The sequence below is a fragment of the Nomia melanderi genome, chromosome 11, assembly GCF_051020985.1.
Source record: "Nomia melanderi isolate GNS246 chromosome 11, iyNomMela1, whole genome shotgun sequence".
Lineage (NCBI taxonomy): Eukaryota > Metazoa > Arthropoda > Insecta > Hymenoptera > Halictidae > Nomia > Nomia melanderi.
In genome coordinates, this window is record NC_135009.1 from 2,170,533 (window position 1) to 2,187,902 (window position 17,370).

Sequence of the window (17,370 nt, forward strand, 5' to 3'; positions counted from 1 at the left end):
TTTTTCTACTACCAGCGGTTCGATCGGAAATTTTGTTAGCTAAAGTAACATGGTTCAAGGAAAGATTTTTAAGATGATTGTACCAAATTTTTTATCAACCTTTCTGTTTTCAGAGTTATCAAGATCACCTTCAGTTCTTTTACAGATGAACCTACCATTGTTTGCATCCATTTTTTAGCGGACACTGAGACGAATTCGACGAGCATCATATCACGTATTTTTTCTGAATCTAAGATGACTAAAGAAAACTCTTAGTTGGAAGAGTTTTGCAAGATTTTAAAAAATTATTAAAGAGGAATAGTAAGCCACACTCTTGTACACTTTCTATAGCTGCTGATAGATTAGTATTAGTCATTATTGATTTGATCCCTCGCGTACTGTTTGTAAACATTTCGTTCTGTACCTTGGGGCACATTTAATGATATCGAACGTGAAGTGTTTTCTGATCGGCGTGTACTCAAGGTGACCTTGATAACTCTGGAAAAGAAGGGTCGACAAAAAATTTCGTACAATCATCTTAAAGCCCTCCTTGAACCTTGTTATTTTAACTAAGAAAATTTCCGATCGAACCGCTAGCAGCATAATAAATTAAGCTGATCACGCTTCGTGGTCCACCCTGTATAACATGCATTCACTTTAAAAGTGACCCTTGTGAACACGATAGTTCTAATCCTTATATTATAAATAGCACATCAATTCCGATTTCTTCTCAAAGATGTAGTTTTCGCAAATTCTTTTATTTATCAATATTATCGGTTATTATTGAAAATGCTAAAATGCAAATTTATATGGTCTATGTTGGTAACGGTAAAACCGATAATACAATCTCTATTGGCGTCGACGAAATAATGAATTTCAAGTGAAAAAAGTTAGACCGCAACATTAAACGTGACGGATAATCTGGTTTGATAGGGGAAAATTAAAGTTTATTCAAGGTAACATAAACAAATATGATTATTTAAATATTTTGAAAGAACTTTTAAAGTGTAACGCTAATAAATTCGAAACTTTTGACTACTTTATGTTTGAAGCGACAATCACGCGAAGCGATCGTCGCATATAATTAAAACGTAACTACTGTACATATTATTGTGCAAGTGATGAGGATATACATATTTAGAATAAATTGTCCATTAGAATTCTAAAACACGCAGTCACAAATAAAAATGCTTTCAGACAAGTTTTAATTGAGCAAGCAGTACACGGTTGAATCCAAGTTTATGAAGAAATTGGTAAAATCAAAACCAAAGAGAGTATAAAATTGTAAAACAATTTTCTATTTAAAATGCATTTCTGAGTTTTCCTACGAGACGATTTTCAATCTCACAGTCAGTTATACTTACTAATTTTATTTCTATTATAATAAATGTATAATAAACAAAAATGTAGTTACATTTTTTGTTCATTTTCTACCAGACGAAACTTATTTTTGTATAAAAAGTCAAAATATGTATCAAGCAAATATATGGTGGTTTTTTATGAAAAAAATAAGGAGAATGTTAGAAAGGTATAGTATATTCAATTTATTTGTATTCTATTAAATAAATAATAAAGAAGTGTCATTATTTATTAAACCCAACAGGTTATGGGCCCAGGTAATTCAAATAATAACGTTTCTATTGTGTAGTAAAAGTGTAGTACGTTTAAACAAAATAAAAGTTATGTGGAAATGTGGCATCATTGAATCCAAATCAAATACAGAAGCTTGGAGAGAAGAATTACGAATCTTGGAAAATTCAAGTTAGAAGTCTCTTAGTATATAACGAATTATGGGCCTATACAAATGGAACGGAAATAAGGACTGATGATAATGTACGCGAGTGGACGAACAGAGATGAGAAAGCATTGATTCTATTGAGTGTTGATGAAACTCAATTAAATCATGTAAAAAGAGCGGAAACTTCACGCGAGGCTTGGGAGAACTTAAAAAAGGTACATGAATCGAGAGGTCCCGTTCGAAGAGCCGCATTATATAAACAACTTCATAGAATGAAAAAAGAATCAAATCAATCAATGACACAATACATTAGTGAATTTCAACGTAAAGTTGAACAACTGGAAGAGGTAGGGATAAAAATTCCAGATGAACTTGTGACTGTAATGGTATTAAGGGGGGAAATACCTTTAGAACCTTAAAAAATCGCAATATTTTTTTTTCTATAGGATATTAGTATAACATCTTAAGAGTATGGTGCCAAAGTTTTAAAGCGAAATTCGGAGCCCTTCTGATGCTATCGGGACTCATAGGCGGTAGCCCACCGCAGGTATATATTCACGCGCTAGAAGCGGAGGACCCGCCTTTCATAATTCCCTCCTTTCAATCATTGTAAACATGTTACTTTACATTATTTGCGTTATAAAACAAAAATTATCATACAGCCGGCTTCGAAATATTAAAAAATAAAAAACCTCGGTGGAAAATGTAAGCTGACTGATGCGCTTATCAGGAAACTCACCGCATACTATGGCTTAGCCATACGAAGAAGTATTCATAGTGTGGAAAATATGAAGGAAGCTATAATGGCTTCGTATTATCACTTATGCTCCACCAAAGAAAATCCAAGGCACGAATACTGCCCGGTAGGAAATGACGGCTGGTGCAAGTGGCAGAAAGCTCTAGCTACAGGAGCAAATTTGGACCTTATAGAACATCCTGCACCACTACATCCAGACGTGCAGAAGCACATCCTACCAATTTATGAAGATTTATCTGAAGAGAATCTACTTGAGAGGTGCTTGGACGGACGTACTCAGAACAATAACGAGAGTTTCAACTCAACTGTTTGGCGGTTCGCTCCAAAGCACCTGCACTCAGGAATAAAAATTATTGAAATTGCAGCATATTTGGCAGCTGGCTTATTTAACGAAGGATATGCTTCAGTTTTAAGAACTATGAGTGCTTTGAATACTGTAATTGGAAAACAAGCAAAAACATACGCCGACAAAATCGACGAACAAAGAGTAATTCGATAGGAGCGACGCACCTCATTAACTACCAAAGAGGCTCGAAAAGCAACAAGAGAGCAACGTATGGAGGAAAATCAGCTGTACGAGGAAACAGAAAGAATATTGTATGGCGCAGGAATCGCAGACTAGCTGCTAAGTTATTGAAATTATTGAGTTATCACTTATCGAAACTTTGAACATGTTTATCTCAAAACTACATTTTCGAAATCGGTGGAACCAATAATTCAAAAACTACTCAATCAATCTTGTTGAAATTTTGCACACATATCTATAACAATATTGTCTTCTGTATGAACCTAAAGATATGAAATAAATTGTAAATAAAAGTACCTTTTTGGTGCAAAATATAGCGAAAATTTCATGTAAAATTCGAAGTTTCTGTTTAAACGCGTGCCATTTTTTCAATTTTCAATATTTTTCTCTTTTTTTAGGTTCACCTACAAACTGTAAATGTTAGTTATCGAAATATGTCTTGCTGGTTTGTTTCAAATCAATGTAGCCAATGCTAGAGCTTACACCATTTAATAAATCGTACCACAACCTTCCCGAAAAACAGGAACATAACTCCGCCATTTTTAAATACTTTGAAAAACAAAAAATGCGTTGTAATAGAGAAAGAATATAATAAATGATAACCAAAGTTTCAAAAATGTAAAACAATCCTTTGCTTTACAAAAAAATTCATACAGATAAGCTCGTTTTCATCCGTCTAAAGGTATTTCCCCCCTTAAATTCACTACCAGCTGAATATGAACATTTTGTGATTGCCATTGAATCGCGCGACGAATTACCAAATCTAGAAACACTTAAAATAAAATTAATAGAAGAAGAAGCGAGAAGATGAGAAAATAATGATATAGACGAAGAAATAAACAACGATAATGCATTCGTGTTTAAGAAAAAGCATTATAAAAATGTTAATTTCAAAGGAAAGTTCCCGACGTTTAATGGAAATTGCAATACGTGTAAGAAATATGGACATCGATCAAGAGACTGTCGTATGAAGTTTGGCACATCATTGTAAAATCGAAGTGATGCAATGACAGCTATGACATTTAATAATTATTGTAAAAATTCAAATATTTGGCATTTGGATAGCGGAGCTAATATGCATATGACCAATGAAAAGGGGAAATTTAATGTGATTAATAATAATAATGTAAAAGTGTATACAGCTACTGATCAATGTATGCAATCAATAGGAAAAGGTCAAATTGATATACAAGCAAAGGTCATGGACAAAGAACAAAATGACATTAAATTAAAAGAAGCAATGTTGGTACCTAATTTCAAAAATAGTTTACTATCAGTATCACAAATTACTGAACATGGTTATAAAGTGACATTTTATAAAGACTCTGCTAAAGTAAGAAGACCAGATGGTTCGGTAGCTGTGTGTGCTAAAGAAATAAATGGTTTATATGTTGTGGAAGAAAGCAAAAGTCATAACAGTGCAATGATACAAACAAAATGTAACGCGTTGATCAAATGGCATCAAAGACTTGGGCATTTAAATTTTAATGACGTACGTAAGCTGAAGAACAAGCAAATGGTAATCGGTATGAAAAAAGATATGGAAAATTTCAACCCTGTATGTAAAACTTGTATAGAAAGTAAGATCCATCGTTTACCATTTAAATCTTCTACTAGAAGAGAAAAAGAATTATTAGATTTGATTCATAGTGATATTTGTGGTCCATTTAACAACATTTCTTTAGGAGGACCTAAACATTTTGTTAGTTTTATAGATGACAAAAGTCGTTATATCCATGTTAAGCCGCTGACGAAACGATCTGAAGTACTGGATGCTTTTAAAGAATATAAAACTTTTGTGGAAAAACAAACTAGTCAACAAATTCAAAGGTTAAGAACAGATAATGGCGCAGAATACTGTTCAAAGGAATTTAGTGATTTTCTAAAGAAAGAAGGCATTAGAAGAGAATTAACTGTCGAGTACACGCCACAGCAAAATGGAGCGGCTGAACGCGCAAATCGGACAATTATTGAAATGGCAAGAACCATGTTAATATAAGAAAAATTACCAACGACATTATGGGCAGAGGCAGTAAATACTGTGGTATTTATTAGAAACAGATGTCCCACAAAATCTTACGAAGAAGATGTTACAGCATACGAAATTTGGACAGGTGAAAAACCATATATAGGATATATGAGAAAATTTAGCAGTACAGTTACTACTTTGACGAAAGATCGAAATTTAAATAAATTTGCACCAAGAGGAAGAGAATATGTCTTGGTGGGATATTCGTCTGAAGCAAAAGCATATCGTTTATGGGAAAAAGGAACCAGGACGATTATTAAAAGAAGAGACGTCAGGTTAATTGAAAATTATAATGAAGATCGAAGCAATGATTTATTGAAATTGCTTAAGGCACCGACGGAACCAATTTTGTTACAAGGTGTAGAAGAAGTTTCAGTGTCGTCTTCATCTAATAATGAAATTGTTAATAGGGAAACAAATGTAGAGGAGCCAATTGCAGATGAAACTCCATGTACAAGTAGAGGGCCAGGACGTCCTAAATTTGAAAGAACTGGAAATCGAGGAAGACCAGGCAAGATTTATCAGGAGAAGAAGTTGGTTCAGGGGGAGTCAAACGAAGAAATTTGTGTGAACTCGACTCAGGAGGAACTGAATTAAGTTGAACCAACTACTATATGCGAAGCAATGAACAGTCCGAACAGGGAGAAATGACTAGAGGCGATGAAAACTGAATATAATGCTTTGATAGAAAACGACACGTGGACTTTAGTGGAGAGGCCTACAGGTGAAAAACTTTTAAAATGTAAATGGGTTTATAAAATTAAAATGACCGAGACGGTTCTATTGATAAATTTAAAGCTAGGTTGGTCGCAAGAGGCGGTCAGCAACGTGAAGGTATAGATTTCATCGAAATATTTGCACCAGTGGCCAGATTAGAATCCGTAAGAACCCTCTTGGCAGTTAGTGTAATTAAAAATATGTATGTACATCAGTTAGATGTAGTGACTGCCTATGTCCAAGGAAATCTGTCGGATGTGCTTTATATGGAGCAACCAGAGATGTTTATAAAAATAGGAATGGAAAATAAGGTGTGCAAGTTGAACAAACCTTTGTATGGTTTAAAACAAGCCGGACGAGAATGGTGTTTTAGATTAGATAGTTACTTAACCAGAATCAATTTCAGAAAGAAAAACCGCAATTCATCCTTGTGTATATATAGATTTAAGAGACGGGTATGATACAATAATTATAATTTATGTTGATGATTTATTAATAGCGTTCGAAGATTTAACAAATGTAAATAGTATAAAAGATTTATTGAAGAAAGAATTTAAATCCATTCTATTTATGAAACAAAGAACCTCAAAAGTTAGAATTAAATAAATACTGTTTTTAATATAACATGGAATAATATGTAATTTATTTTGAAACAACAGGAACATGAAATGATTTATTTTTATATGTAGAATAACTTAGTAAAAAGGTAGACGAAACTAAAATTGAATCGTTGTCAGAATTTCTTTAAAAGTAAATTCTATTGACATTTTGAGTAATAGACCAAATTCTTTATTGGTCGAATTTTCTGCAGCTTCAGAATTTGTGTGTTCATTTCCTAATACGTCTGCTTGTATTATTTCCTTATGAAGAATCTCATTTTTATCATTATTTCGTTTATACTTAAATTATATTTAGCAATAAGAATTAATTGATTTTTTGCAATAACGAATAATTTATCAAAATATTGCTGATAAAGTATCGTTCTGTTCTTATTTTGAATCTACTAACTATCAAATATCGTGTAAGTATTGTTTATAAACGCGACAGATGTTTTGTATTGCATGGAAAATCATATTTTAATCGAAATTGCATGGTCAAATACTGTTTTCGAAAACTAAGAACATCAAAACTTCATTCTATATGTTCTTGTTCTTTTATCGTGAGGAATTACATAATTTTATATCAGCTTAACACGTCATTCCGTCGCACTCTGTATATGCTGTACGATTTTGGCTATGACTCATTGTAAGAGAAACTATGCGTACTTATAGACCTCTACCTCTATGAATTGCTTCGAACATCATTGTTGAAGCATCGTCTGTCTTTGAACAGATGTGCAATATTGTGTATGATCTAAGCGTATAATGGTCCATTCTTCGTGGATCAATGTGACGTCTGTGTGCTAGGTTCAGTATATTCAATGAATGTCGTTGCAATTGCAATTAAATTAACGAAACTAGAAAGTAGATACTTTTGCATGAAGTATACGTCTATCATTTTTACAAATTACTTAGTATTATATAAATTTTAAACGAACAATGATACTAAACCAACATTGAAATAGCGAAATGACGCAGTTGGCAGTTGTAAATTTCGTTAAGGAAACATATATCGATAAGATAAAGCAGATAAAAGAGTGCGTTAATGACCGATTGAAAGGATTATGTACTTTGCTTTTATCGTACCGTTTAAACCAGAAGTTTTTATTGGGAATACGATATTTCAGACCATAGTCATGAATTTTATATGTTATTTAAAAGCTCTTTGGTAAAAGTCAAAGGTACAGTTTTAATGGATTACAGTTTCAGAAAAGTTTGTTTCTTTTTTGTATGCGTTTCTTCTCTGTATTCCGTCCACAAGCGTTTCAGTCATAATGACGTGATGTATTTATTAATGTTAGAGATGACGTTGGTGCAACGGTTACACTATAATCAATTTAATGCACTCGGGTCATTAATCATGCATCAGATATTTTATAATAAATTACCTCTGCGTTTTAGTGCATAGTCTTATATACTTATTTATAGGAGCATAGAGTAGTAATCTTGATTATTTGAACGAAATTATGTTTATAACTTCCGTAAAGTTTAGTATGACTACCCTCAGGAATTAGATTTAGATTAAAACCAATAATATGAAAGCATTAAAAGATATTAATGTTTCTTAGATACAAAGAAAATTGAAGTTCGCTTTTTGTAAAACACGTAATAAAAAAACATTTTCATATATTAACACATTCGAGACCGCTGACAAGATTCACGTCTTTTCAAATTCTATTCCTGCTTTCCGCTGACGTGAATTCACTACTTTTCAAGTATAACTTTCAAAACATTTGATCCTTCTGTTCTTTCCATTTACGATTTCTTTAATGGAAAGTTCTTTGTTTCAAACAACAGATCGTTGCAGAACTAGTATTTCAAAAGAAATTTTCGAATTTCTGTTCCTAGTTTAACGTCAGAAATTTGCTGCAATTAGCTTGTGGTTATCTTCATTTTCACCGGTAATGAGTATTAGAAAGGCGAAAAGTAGCTACTCGCGAATTTGTATGTATATATAAATATAATAAAAACATAATAAAATACTGTTTACGTCGTTGTACATTTCAACACCCATATTAAAATATTACTGGATTATAATATTTTGTTTAATGTTCTGTAATGTTCTTACGTTTACAGAACTCGTCGCAAACGTTTTTGTTTGCGTGAGCTTACAGTTATTACTAGAACGTTCATAACTTCTTATAGGCATATGTTGAACGTGCTACTATGCAGTTTCCACGGCTTTCGTTCCACAGTGAACATAGATATTTTGGAGTTAAAGCCAACAATTAATTATTGCTATACATTTCAAAATTTTGAACTCGAAAATATGTAAAAGGTATTTATCTCTCATAAGACCCTCATTTTCTCAAGTGAAAGAATCCTTCGTGTGTTAAATTAACACAACGGTAAAATACTTTATAAAAACTGAATAGTTGATGCAATTTTGAATTATTTTATAGAAATACATATTTATACCACATATTGCTCATATTTCTACACAAAATGAAATTATGTGCTAGGCACACTGCTCTTTTATATTTATCGCGGCATAAACTGATCAAAAATATTTGGACACTCAATGAAAAGTTATCAGTTCTCCAAATTATTGTAACTTGGTGAAAAAAAATGTATAATTATCCTTCTGGGTTCATAAAAATACTTTTATTAAAAAAATTGGTTTAATTCAAATGTGTACAGAAGTTCTAAGAATATCTTTTTGCTGTGTTCGCAACAGTCTTATACTTTACTTTTTCTCTTTCCCAAGGACCCCATGAACTGTTTTGTGCGATTTATATCCGCGAAATTATAGTAATTTTTAGATATCGATAATTTGTTACCGTTGCCGGAAGATCGCCGAGCGAATCATTGTTGCTATAACTTTTCATATTCAAATGTATATACATCTAAGTATATTCTGAAGAGGTTCTATAAAAAACGCATGATAATAGTGTAACAATTAGGGAGCAATGAATTAGCCACAAAAGAATTTGATAAAATGTAAGAGTCGTGTGTGCTAAAATTGACAATAACAGTATCTTTTTTTGTAAAAAATATTTTCTCACCCTTTTGTAGTATGTTTTGCCAGTAACAATAATAAATATGTATTTCATATTAAAAGAATAAAAGTCACAAAATCGCAGATTAATGTTTTGACAAATGACGAAGTAACATCAATTTTTACTGGAAAATGTGCTACAATGACACAAGAGATCAATAAGAGTTAAATGCTTTTATAACATATTTAATTTTCAGAAAGGATTCGAGAAATATAAACAAATTCTATTTTTTGAAAACTATAGACTAGAATTTTTTTTGAAGATTTTGCTAGCTGTCTAATTCTTTCATATTTTGTATTCTTAATTTGTTATTGAAATTTGTTGGTTTTATAATGGAATAATGAATCAGTTTTTATTTAACTAAGACAATACGTAAACACAATATCTGTTCATTGATACATTAACTTGTTTCATAAATATTGTCATTAAGATTAAGATCTATTTTTCTTTTTAATTGATTATAATTTTATCCAGTCGAAGTCATAGATGACAGTTATTGCTAATTCTATTGTTAATAAAATTATATCTCGTAAGTTTTTTGATGTTTGGTCCCGTCTCGTTTTTTTTGTTACACAGAGTATTCTGCAGGTTTTAGTACAAAGTTTGTCAATATGTTCTACAATTAAAAGTAATACTAAAGTATCTATCTGCAAGAGAACCACAAATATTATATTTAAACGTTATGACAAATGTATAAAGCATAAAGTGAACGCTGTACTTATGATCTGTCTATGTATGTACATCTAATAGTGTTCCCTGCTTTTATTACAGCTATCATATACCATTATATTTATTATTTTATTTCCTATATATTTATTTACTCTAACATTGAATTTTGAGCTGTAGCATGTTAGTTGAATTGTAATTAATATCTATGATTCCATCGAAACGGATGAATGGAACAAAATGAATAAAATAAATTATAGGACACCCTATGTATTGCTATATAGTAGGATCCTGTATAACGCGGTACATATTCTGATAACACGAACTGCGTTATTGCCCCCGTATAACACGATCAAAGAATTGCTGAAAGAATAATGATAGAAATGAGATTCTTCATAAGGAAATAATATAAACAAGCACAGTATTATTATAAAATAAATTGCACATTATTTCCGATATAATGCAAAAAAAATATTCATTTCATTCTAATTTGGAGTTTTATACAAAATGAAAATATTTTACATTCTTGTAGTAAAATAAATTGCACGTTATTTCCTGTGTGATATAAAAGAAATATTCATTTCATTCTAATTTGGGATGCTTTGTTTCGCATAATGTGGAACGTGTCTGTTGTTATAGGGAATCCTACCATGCGTAATGATAATGCGCAAGAGTTTCAATAGATAATATACGTTGAACGTGAATAATGGATTATAACTTAATACACAAAGATATAGTTGCAGTACGTCTAGTTGATTAATGATAGTCGTGTTAATGACTTGATGCTTTTAGGACACAGTAGTTCACCGTTGTTCACAGTAGTTTCTCAGATGTATGTTGTGTCCTTTTGAAAGTAATATTACAATGTTATCCAAGCATTATAGCAAGTTTCATCTGGGTAAGGTGACACACCGATAATATACGTTTAACATTTGGCTACTGATGAGTGTTCGCAAAACATTCGAGTATTCTTAACCAGAGATTCCTAACCAGTATCACGTTTTACGACCGAAAGCCTCAACAGTGCAAACCGAATGGACATTAATATTTATCATTATAATTTGATAATTAATATTTATAATATTTATTATTATAATTTAATAATTAATCGGTTCGATTCAAAATGTAACTTCGAAGATTATTAGAACTAAATAATGACCATTCTATAGTCACAGTATTAGTACATCAATTAAAATATATTTTGTTGACACTGTATCTTTATTTATGTTTCACTTTATAATTAAACGCCGATGTTGATTTTGTTTCAGAAATCTGGTCAAGTTTTGCATTTCTTAGAGCAATTTATCGTGTTCTCCGATATTTCTGGCAGTGTTCGAAACTTTAACTACAAGGGTTTGGCACGTAGGTAGTGCTACGAGTACTTTTAATACTTTGTTACCATCGCAGCATAAATAAAAATTTTGCGGCTATTATAAACTGTTTTTTATACGAATTATGATATAGAGACATTGTTGTCCGTAAAGTGTTCGATGTTTTCGACTTTAATAAATAAAATTAGGGTAGTAATGCGATTGAAATCGTTAAAATTATCGACAATTCGTTGTCAATTGCCACAAACGTTTATTGGAATTTGATTACGATGGCTGGAAATTCGATTTTATAATTTTCGTTCAATCTGTATCTTCTCCATTATGTTTCTCTTCATTCATTATAAATGTTATAATTTATTTCATTGATCTAATTATATTTTATATGGAATTAGTTTATACTGTGTTAATTGTACTTACTGTAACACTTCACATATTATTTTTGATTTGCATAAAAATTCTATTATAATTTTTTTTATATTATTTTGTTATTCGTTTTTGTAAGTGATAATCAAATATTGTACGCTTAATTATAATCAAATTCTCTGAAAAATTGAAAAGTGGAATATAACAGAATATTAATTACGCCTTGTATACAGGAACTCGGTAGCTTTATGAGTAATGTAAAATTCAATAAGCGTATAGAATTTATTAAAAAACACTAATTCAATTACAATACGCCAGATTTTCAATTTATGTTTAGGACTATACATGGAAAACGCAATTCATCAAGTAATGTCCTTCAACACTAATAGATAGAGTGGATAAAGCTGTTCAGTTGAGATTTTCTGTAGGTTATTTTCAGTACAGGATAAAAAAGTAGAAATTAGTAATGTTCACCGATAAAAACAAGCAAATAGAGCTAATGACGGATATGAACCCTATTTTTACAATTCGCGAAGAGAAAAAGTAAGTGCTTTAAATCGTGAGCATTATGATAGCGGTACAGAGATGACACGGAGAGATACAGATGTATACAATATACAATATCGGCAAAACTGAAAAAAAATTTATTAAAGGAAATATTAAAAGCATCAGCTAATTAAATTCGCTTAATCCTTGTTTTCTATCTTTTATCTTCGAAATATTGACTACAATCAACATTAGAATCGATGACTCAAAAGTGGATACCGATTATAATTAGACTGCCGTGTTCATAAGTTCTCGCGTGGGTGATCACAGAAGTCAGCGTTAACAATAAAACAGTTAATTCGATCTGATAATTCTATTGCGTATCGAGTCAGTAGCCGACGTATGTGGCCAAATGTGTCTTTTTGTTTATACATGAGTTTATTTTAAGGTGATCACATTAACTGAAAAGTCATTAATGGCCACCAAGATTTGGATACATTACTTGTTAAATACTAAACCCCTTGTCCTAAAATATATCAGACTCGTAATGAAGATTTCAAATAGAATTTAACAAACATAATTATTATTCAATTTTGTTTGAATGCAAATGACACATTATTCCTCTATTATCAATGATTATACCTTAGAGCATAGGTTGACATAGAATAAGACTATAATTTTGTCGTAGTTTCAATAAATTATTAATAACAAAATACTTAGGTCGATCACAGTTCAGAAAAAAATCATAGGGCAAGGGGTTAATACTTACTACATAAAGAGTTATTGTATAATAATACACTAGTTATATGAATAATCCTACAAGATTTTCGTTATAGATATAACTTAATTGTAATGAATTTATAAAGTTAATTTGTCTGAAAAACTTCAGCACATTCTGGATACTAATGGCATTATTTATGTGTTATATCAATACAGTGCACATTTTAAATAAAATCTATGTCATTATAATATGTCAATGTGCTATACATTAATTTCCTTAGAAACTTTACTTTGCTGAAGATGGGATCATAGATATATAGACACAGTAGGTGATCAGTTCAAAAGTTAGGAGCAATACAAACACAAAAATAAAAACTGCCTGAACGAACGTTTATTAAGGCGAATAAATTCGTCCATCGTTTTAAAGTAAAATTTCAGACATATAATCATTTGATTGAATTGAGTTATTATTGCACGTTCATCTAGCTGAATGTCACCGCATTAGATAGCATTATTTATAATATATAAATGTTTTCAAATAATCATTGTTTAATTCAGTGAACTATAGTAATTCGAGTTGGAGGTTACCCGTGACTTCCATGACATTCAACGTGTTAACTGCGTTTGACGAGTATATACGTCATCCTAAAGTTTGAAATGATACTACTTCCTTCAACGATGAATTATTTATTTTTTTCAGTTAAACATGTAATTCTTCTTTGTTTCGCTTTGGATTTTTATTAAAATATACCTTAGCTGAATTCATCCTGCGTTTCATGAGTATACACTTCATTTTTTCATTTTCTTGTTTGCAAAACGAGAGATTTTTAAACTAAATTCCATAGTTAACAACTAGGTTTACGGAACGTGTCAATGTGACGTATATTGAATTGTACAAACATTATTTAGTAAATGTTACAAATATGTATTTTAATTGTTTAACCTTTAAACCTCTAATGTCCAAAATTGAAATGAACGAATATCAAACTTTTTAAGACCAATAGAATAAACCGTGCAATAAATGTCCATAAACTTAGTGTTAATAGGTTAACAAAGGTTATTCTTCTATATAAATACTATTGAATACTATGATCTGTACTGATCTATTGGCTAGGTGTTCGATTCTATGATGATACAACGCTTTATTCTTGGAAATGAAAGTTTCATGGTAGCCTGTTTCGATATCGGGCAATGTTTTGAAACTTCGTCCATGTAAAATACGTGCCATGGCATCGAACCTTTTTAACTGTTTCCGTGCTATACGAATTTAATAATACTTTGAAAACAGAATATCAACGCAAAATATGCAGCGAGAAAGATTTGTGAAGTTAAAAGTGAAAGTATTATCAAATTTCATGTTGTAAAAGTATACGAATTTTGAAATCCTGCACACTTTTTTAATATATGTATTTTCTAGTCTCTACACAACTTATTAATCTCATATAATAATAAAAGGTACTTCAATACCTATAAAAGAATATATTGCACAGTACAATAAAATAACGTTATCCGCTTTAAAAGTTAATACGAATGTGCTGTTGCATATAAAAAAAAATGGATTGCAAGAGGGCAGCACTGCATGCTTATGCTCTAACATATTTTTTAATCCTTGCACGTTTAAGTCCTTTGCTTTCTCAATGGAAATATTGAACATTATTCGATGAAATTTAGACGGTATTTTTTAAAAATCAGATTGAAGAATAATCACAGGTAAATTAAGGAGCATAGTTATTTTATTTCAATATGAAAAAATTTTGAATATTAAACTTCATAATTTTACTGTGTCAAATTAAGTGGTGACTGATAGTTGTCTCGCGAGTGCAAAGAGTTAAAATATAAAACTTTTAAAAAAAACTTCGTTTTTTCGTATCCACCACATGTGGAGACATACATAATGTACGTTCGTTGAGTCGGAATGGTTAAAAAAGCAGTAAAAGTTTCCAACTTTTGCTTGCAGAACTGCTGCAAAGATATATATTCCAGTAGATTAATATGCAGCTGCGTACATTGCTAGCACAGTTGGAAAAACATTTTTTAAGGGAAAATGGATTGTCTGCCAACTTCTAAATGTACAATTATAAAGAATTAGTCTTCACAATGTAGTATTACTCGCTAAAACGTGAGTTGACATATAAAAGTAAGTAAAGAATATAGAATAAAACCTTTTTATTTGGGATCCCGTTTTCGAAACATTAAAAACGTTAAAAAGAAAGGAAAAGATTTAGTGATAAGATGTGTCGTAATGTATAGTACGTATAACGTTACGATCACTATCGTTGGAAGTAAAGTTCCAGAAAATGCTGACCATTTTTTTTCTCCTGTTCATTCGGGTCCGAATCGATTGAAGGGTGAAACACGAAAAAGTTGAGTACGAGTGAAATGGAATTAGTAGTAGAGATGAAATTATGGATTCTTCAATTTATTTGTGTCACTAAAGAAAGGCTGAAATGAATATCAATACCAAATGCGGAAACTCAACCCGAAAGTTAGTTTTGACAATTAGTAGAAGTCTCCTACTAAGAGCAACTTAATAAGCGAGCATTACTGTAATTATAATTTTGAAAATACAACCATGATTTGGTTACAAAGGAAAATATGTAATGGAATTTTATTACCCATATGCAACTTATAGTCTATTTTATGCGTTCATGTAATATTTGTTTGAATTGTGAAATTTTGTTTTACAGACTTGTCAAATTACTGCAAATATAGTTTTGGCCGCTTATTTTGAAAATGGTATAAATCCATTTTCTTTTGCTTTGAAATACTGGAGTATGTGTGTTTCATTAATTGAAAAATCCTGTCAGTTTTACTTAATTCATTCACGGTTCTGTATGTTTAAATAGATGTAAATTCACTATAGAATTTCAGAATGAAATTAATTCCATTTAATATAGGAATTTTAATGGACTGAAACAAACGCATATTTTAAAACTTAAATAATCAATTGATTGTAAATAAGAAGTTTACATTAAGGTGTAATATAGGTAAACTTTTCGTTTCCGCAATTTTTTTACTAATGGACTTACTTATACCACTTTCATAATGAACCACCTATTTTATAATGTGAAAATATTATTAAGAATTGCATATGATCACAACGATAATCTAAGACAAAAAGTAAAACTGCACGATTGTACACACATGTGTTGATTTAAAAGTAAATGAAAATTGTTTTGGTTAACCATTGGCAATCATTATCAGTATTGCTCTGTCCCGTGAGTCACCCATGAAAAAGTTGCGATAATGGGCGACGTAAAGTGCGTGCTCTTTGAATGAAGACGATCATTACTGTCGCGTGTTAAAATAATCGCAAGAACATACCGAGCATAAAATAGCTATTACAATTCATTGTAGTTGCATGGCATACAGGGTGTCCTAAGATTTTCTGTGCAAACTTTGACAGTGCATCCTACAAGTAAAACTGACACTAAAATATCACATAACTAAAAGTCCATAAATACTTTATCAGAAAGTTACTAAATAAATGTCGAACTTGATAAAAATGATAATATTACAATATTCTTTCTTACATTTTGTATTTTACATTTTACATCTTATATTTTACATTTTACATTCTGTCATTCTGCCAGCCTATATTTTAATATTAGTTCAATATTGAATATCGGAAATTTTAAAAGTGTCATTAGAAAATATAATTAAATAGTTCTTAATAAAAAAAGTTTATACATGTCACTTTTGTTCACTATCTAAAAAGAATGAATTTTTAGGTTTATATGATCGACGACGAATTAAAAGAATCTTAAATTAATTTGAAACTAAGCCTACGAAAAGTATTCCTCGGGCTTTGTGTTTGTTACAAATATCTCGAAACAATGTTTGAAGAACACTAACTGCTAGAAATAAATGTTTGTACTATTACATTTATGTACAAAACCTGTCACCTAGGGATTTCATTAGAAGAGTGCAATTTTGTGATTGGTATGAGAGTGTACAAATAAAAATAAACTTGTCCTATCACAAATCTAAGTACTGTGTACTGATGGGTCAAACGTTCACACACAAGAGCGCATATTTATATAATAACCATGTATAGAACAAACAAAAGTCTCATGCTTATGACGTAAATCATTTCAAGGTCGATGTAAGTATAATGTTTAATTGAGTATTCATGATGGTTCTGTAATTGGTTCGCACGTATCTTCTAAGTAACTGGAAAAAAATTGTTGTTAATGTCCCTAACGAACGATTTACCGACAATGTTGAGAAATATATCCTCGTCAATTCTCTATAAAATAATTGTCTACATGTACATATAAGTAATTGGCTCAACAAACTCTACTTCGAACGATATATTGGTCAACGTACAGTGCGTTACTCACGTGAGCCAAGCTAGTATGTGGTTTAAAAGTGAAGAGGGACAAGGGGAAACGTCCAACTCACGGCACTCGGCCCAATAGTAATGGCGGAATTAGTTTCGGCACGTTTTTGTTAGTAGC

At 31.0% G+C, this 17,370-nt stretch overlaps 3 protein-coding genes and 1 long non-coding RNA gene across 5 annotated transcripts in view; all 4 read left to right on the forward strand.

Moving 5' to 3' along the window:
* The window catches only part of Nca (neurocalcin homolog), a 484,597-nt gene that overhangs the window by 80,075 nt on the left and 387,152 nt on the right, over positions 1-17,370 (forward strand). The window lies entirely within an intron of this gene.
* LOC143175096 (uncharacterized) overlaps positions 1-17,370 on the forward strand; it is a 272,623-nt gene that overhangs the window by 79,831 nt on the left and 175,422 nt on the right.
* LOC143175073 (uncharacterized) lies at positions 51-16,714 on the forward strand. The gene is made up of 5 exons (XR_012999693.1): positions 51-935; positions 1,417-1,507; positions 1,583-2,064; positions 11,279-11,372; positions 16,642-16,714. It is a non-coding gene; the product is annotated as an uncharacterized LOC143175073 (long non-coding RNA).
* Positions 2,300-3,182, forward strand: LOC116435235 (uncharacterized). The gene is given in 1 exon segment (XM_076372060.1): positions 2,300-3,182. A coding segment is annotated over 1 exon segment (591 nt). The 5' UTR covers positions 2,300-2,505; the 3' UTR covers positions 3,097-3,182.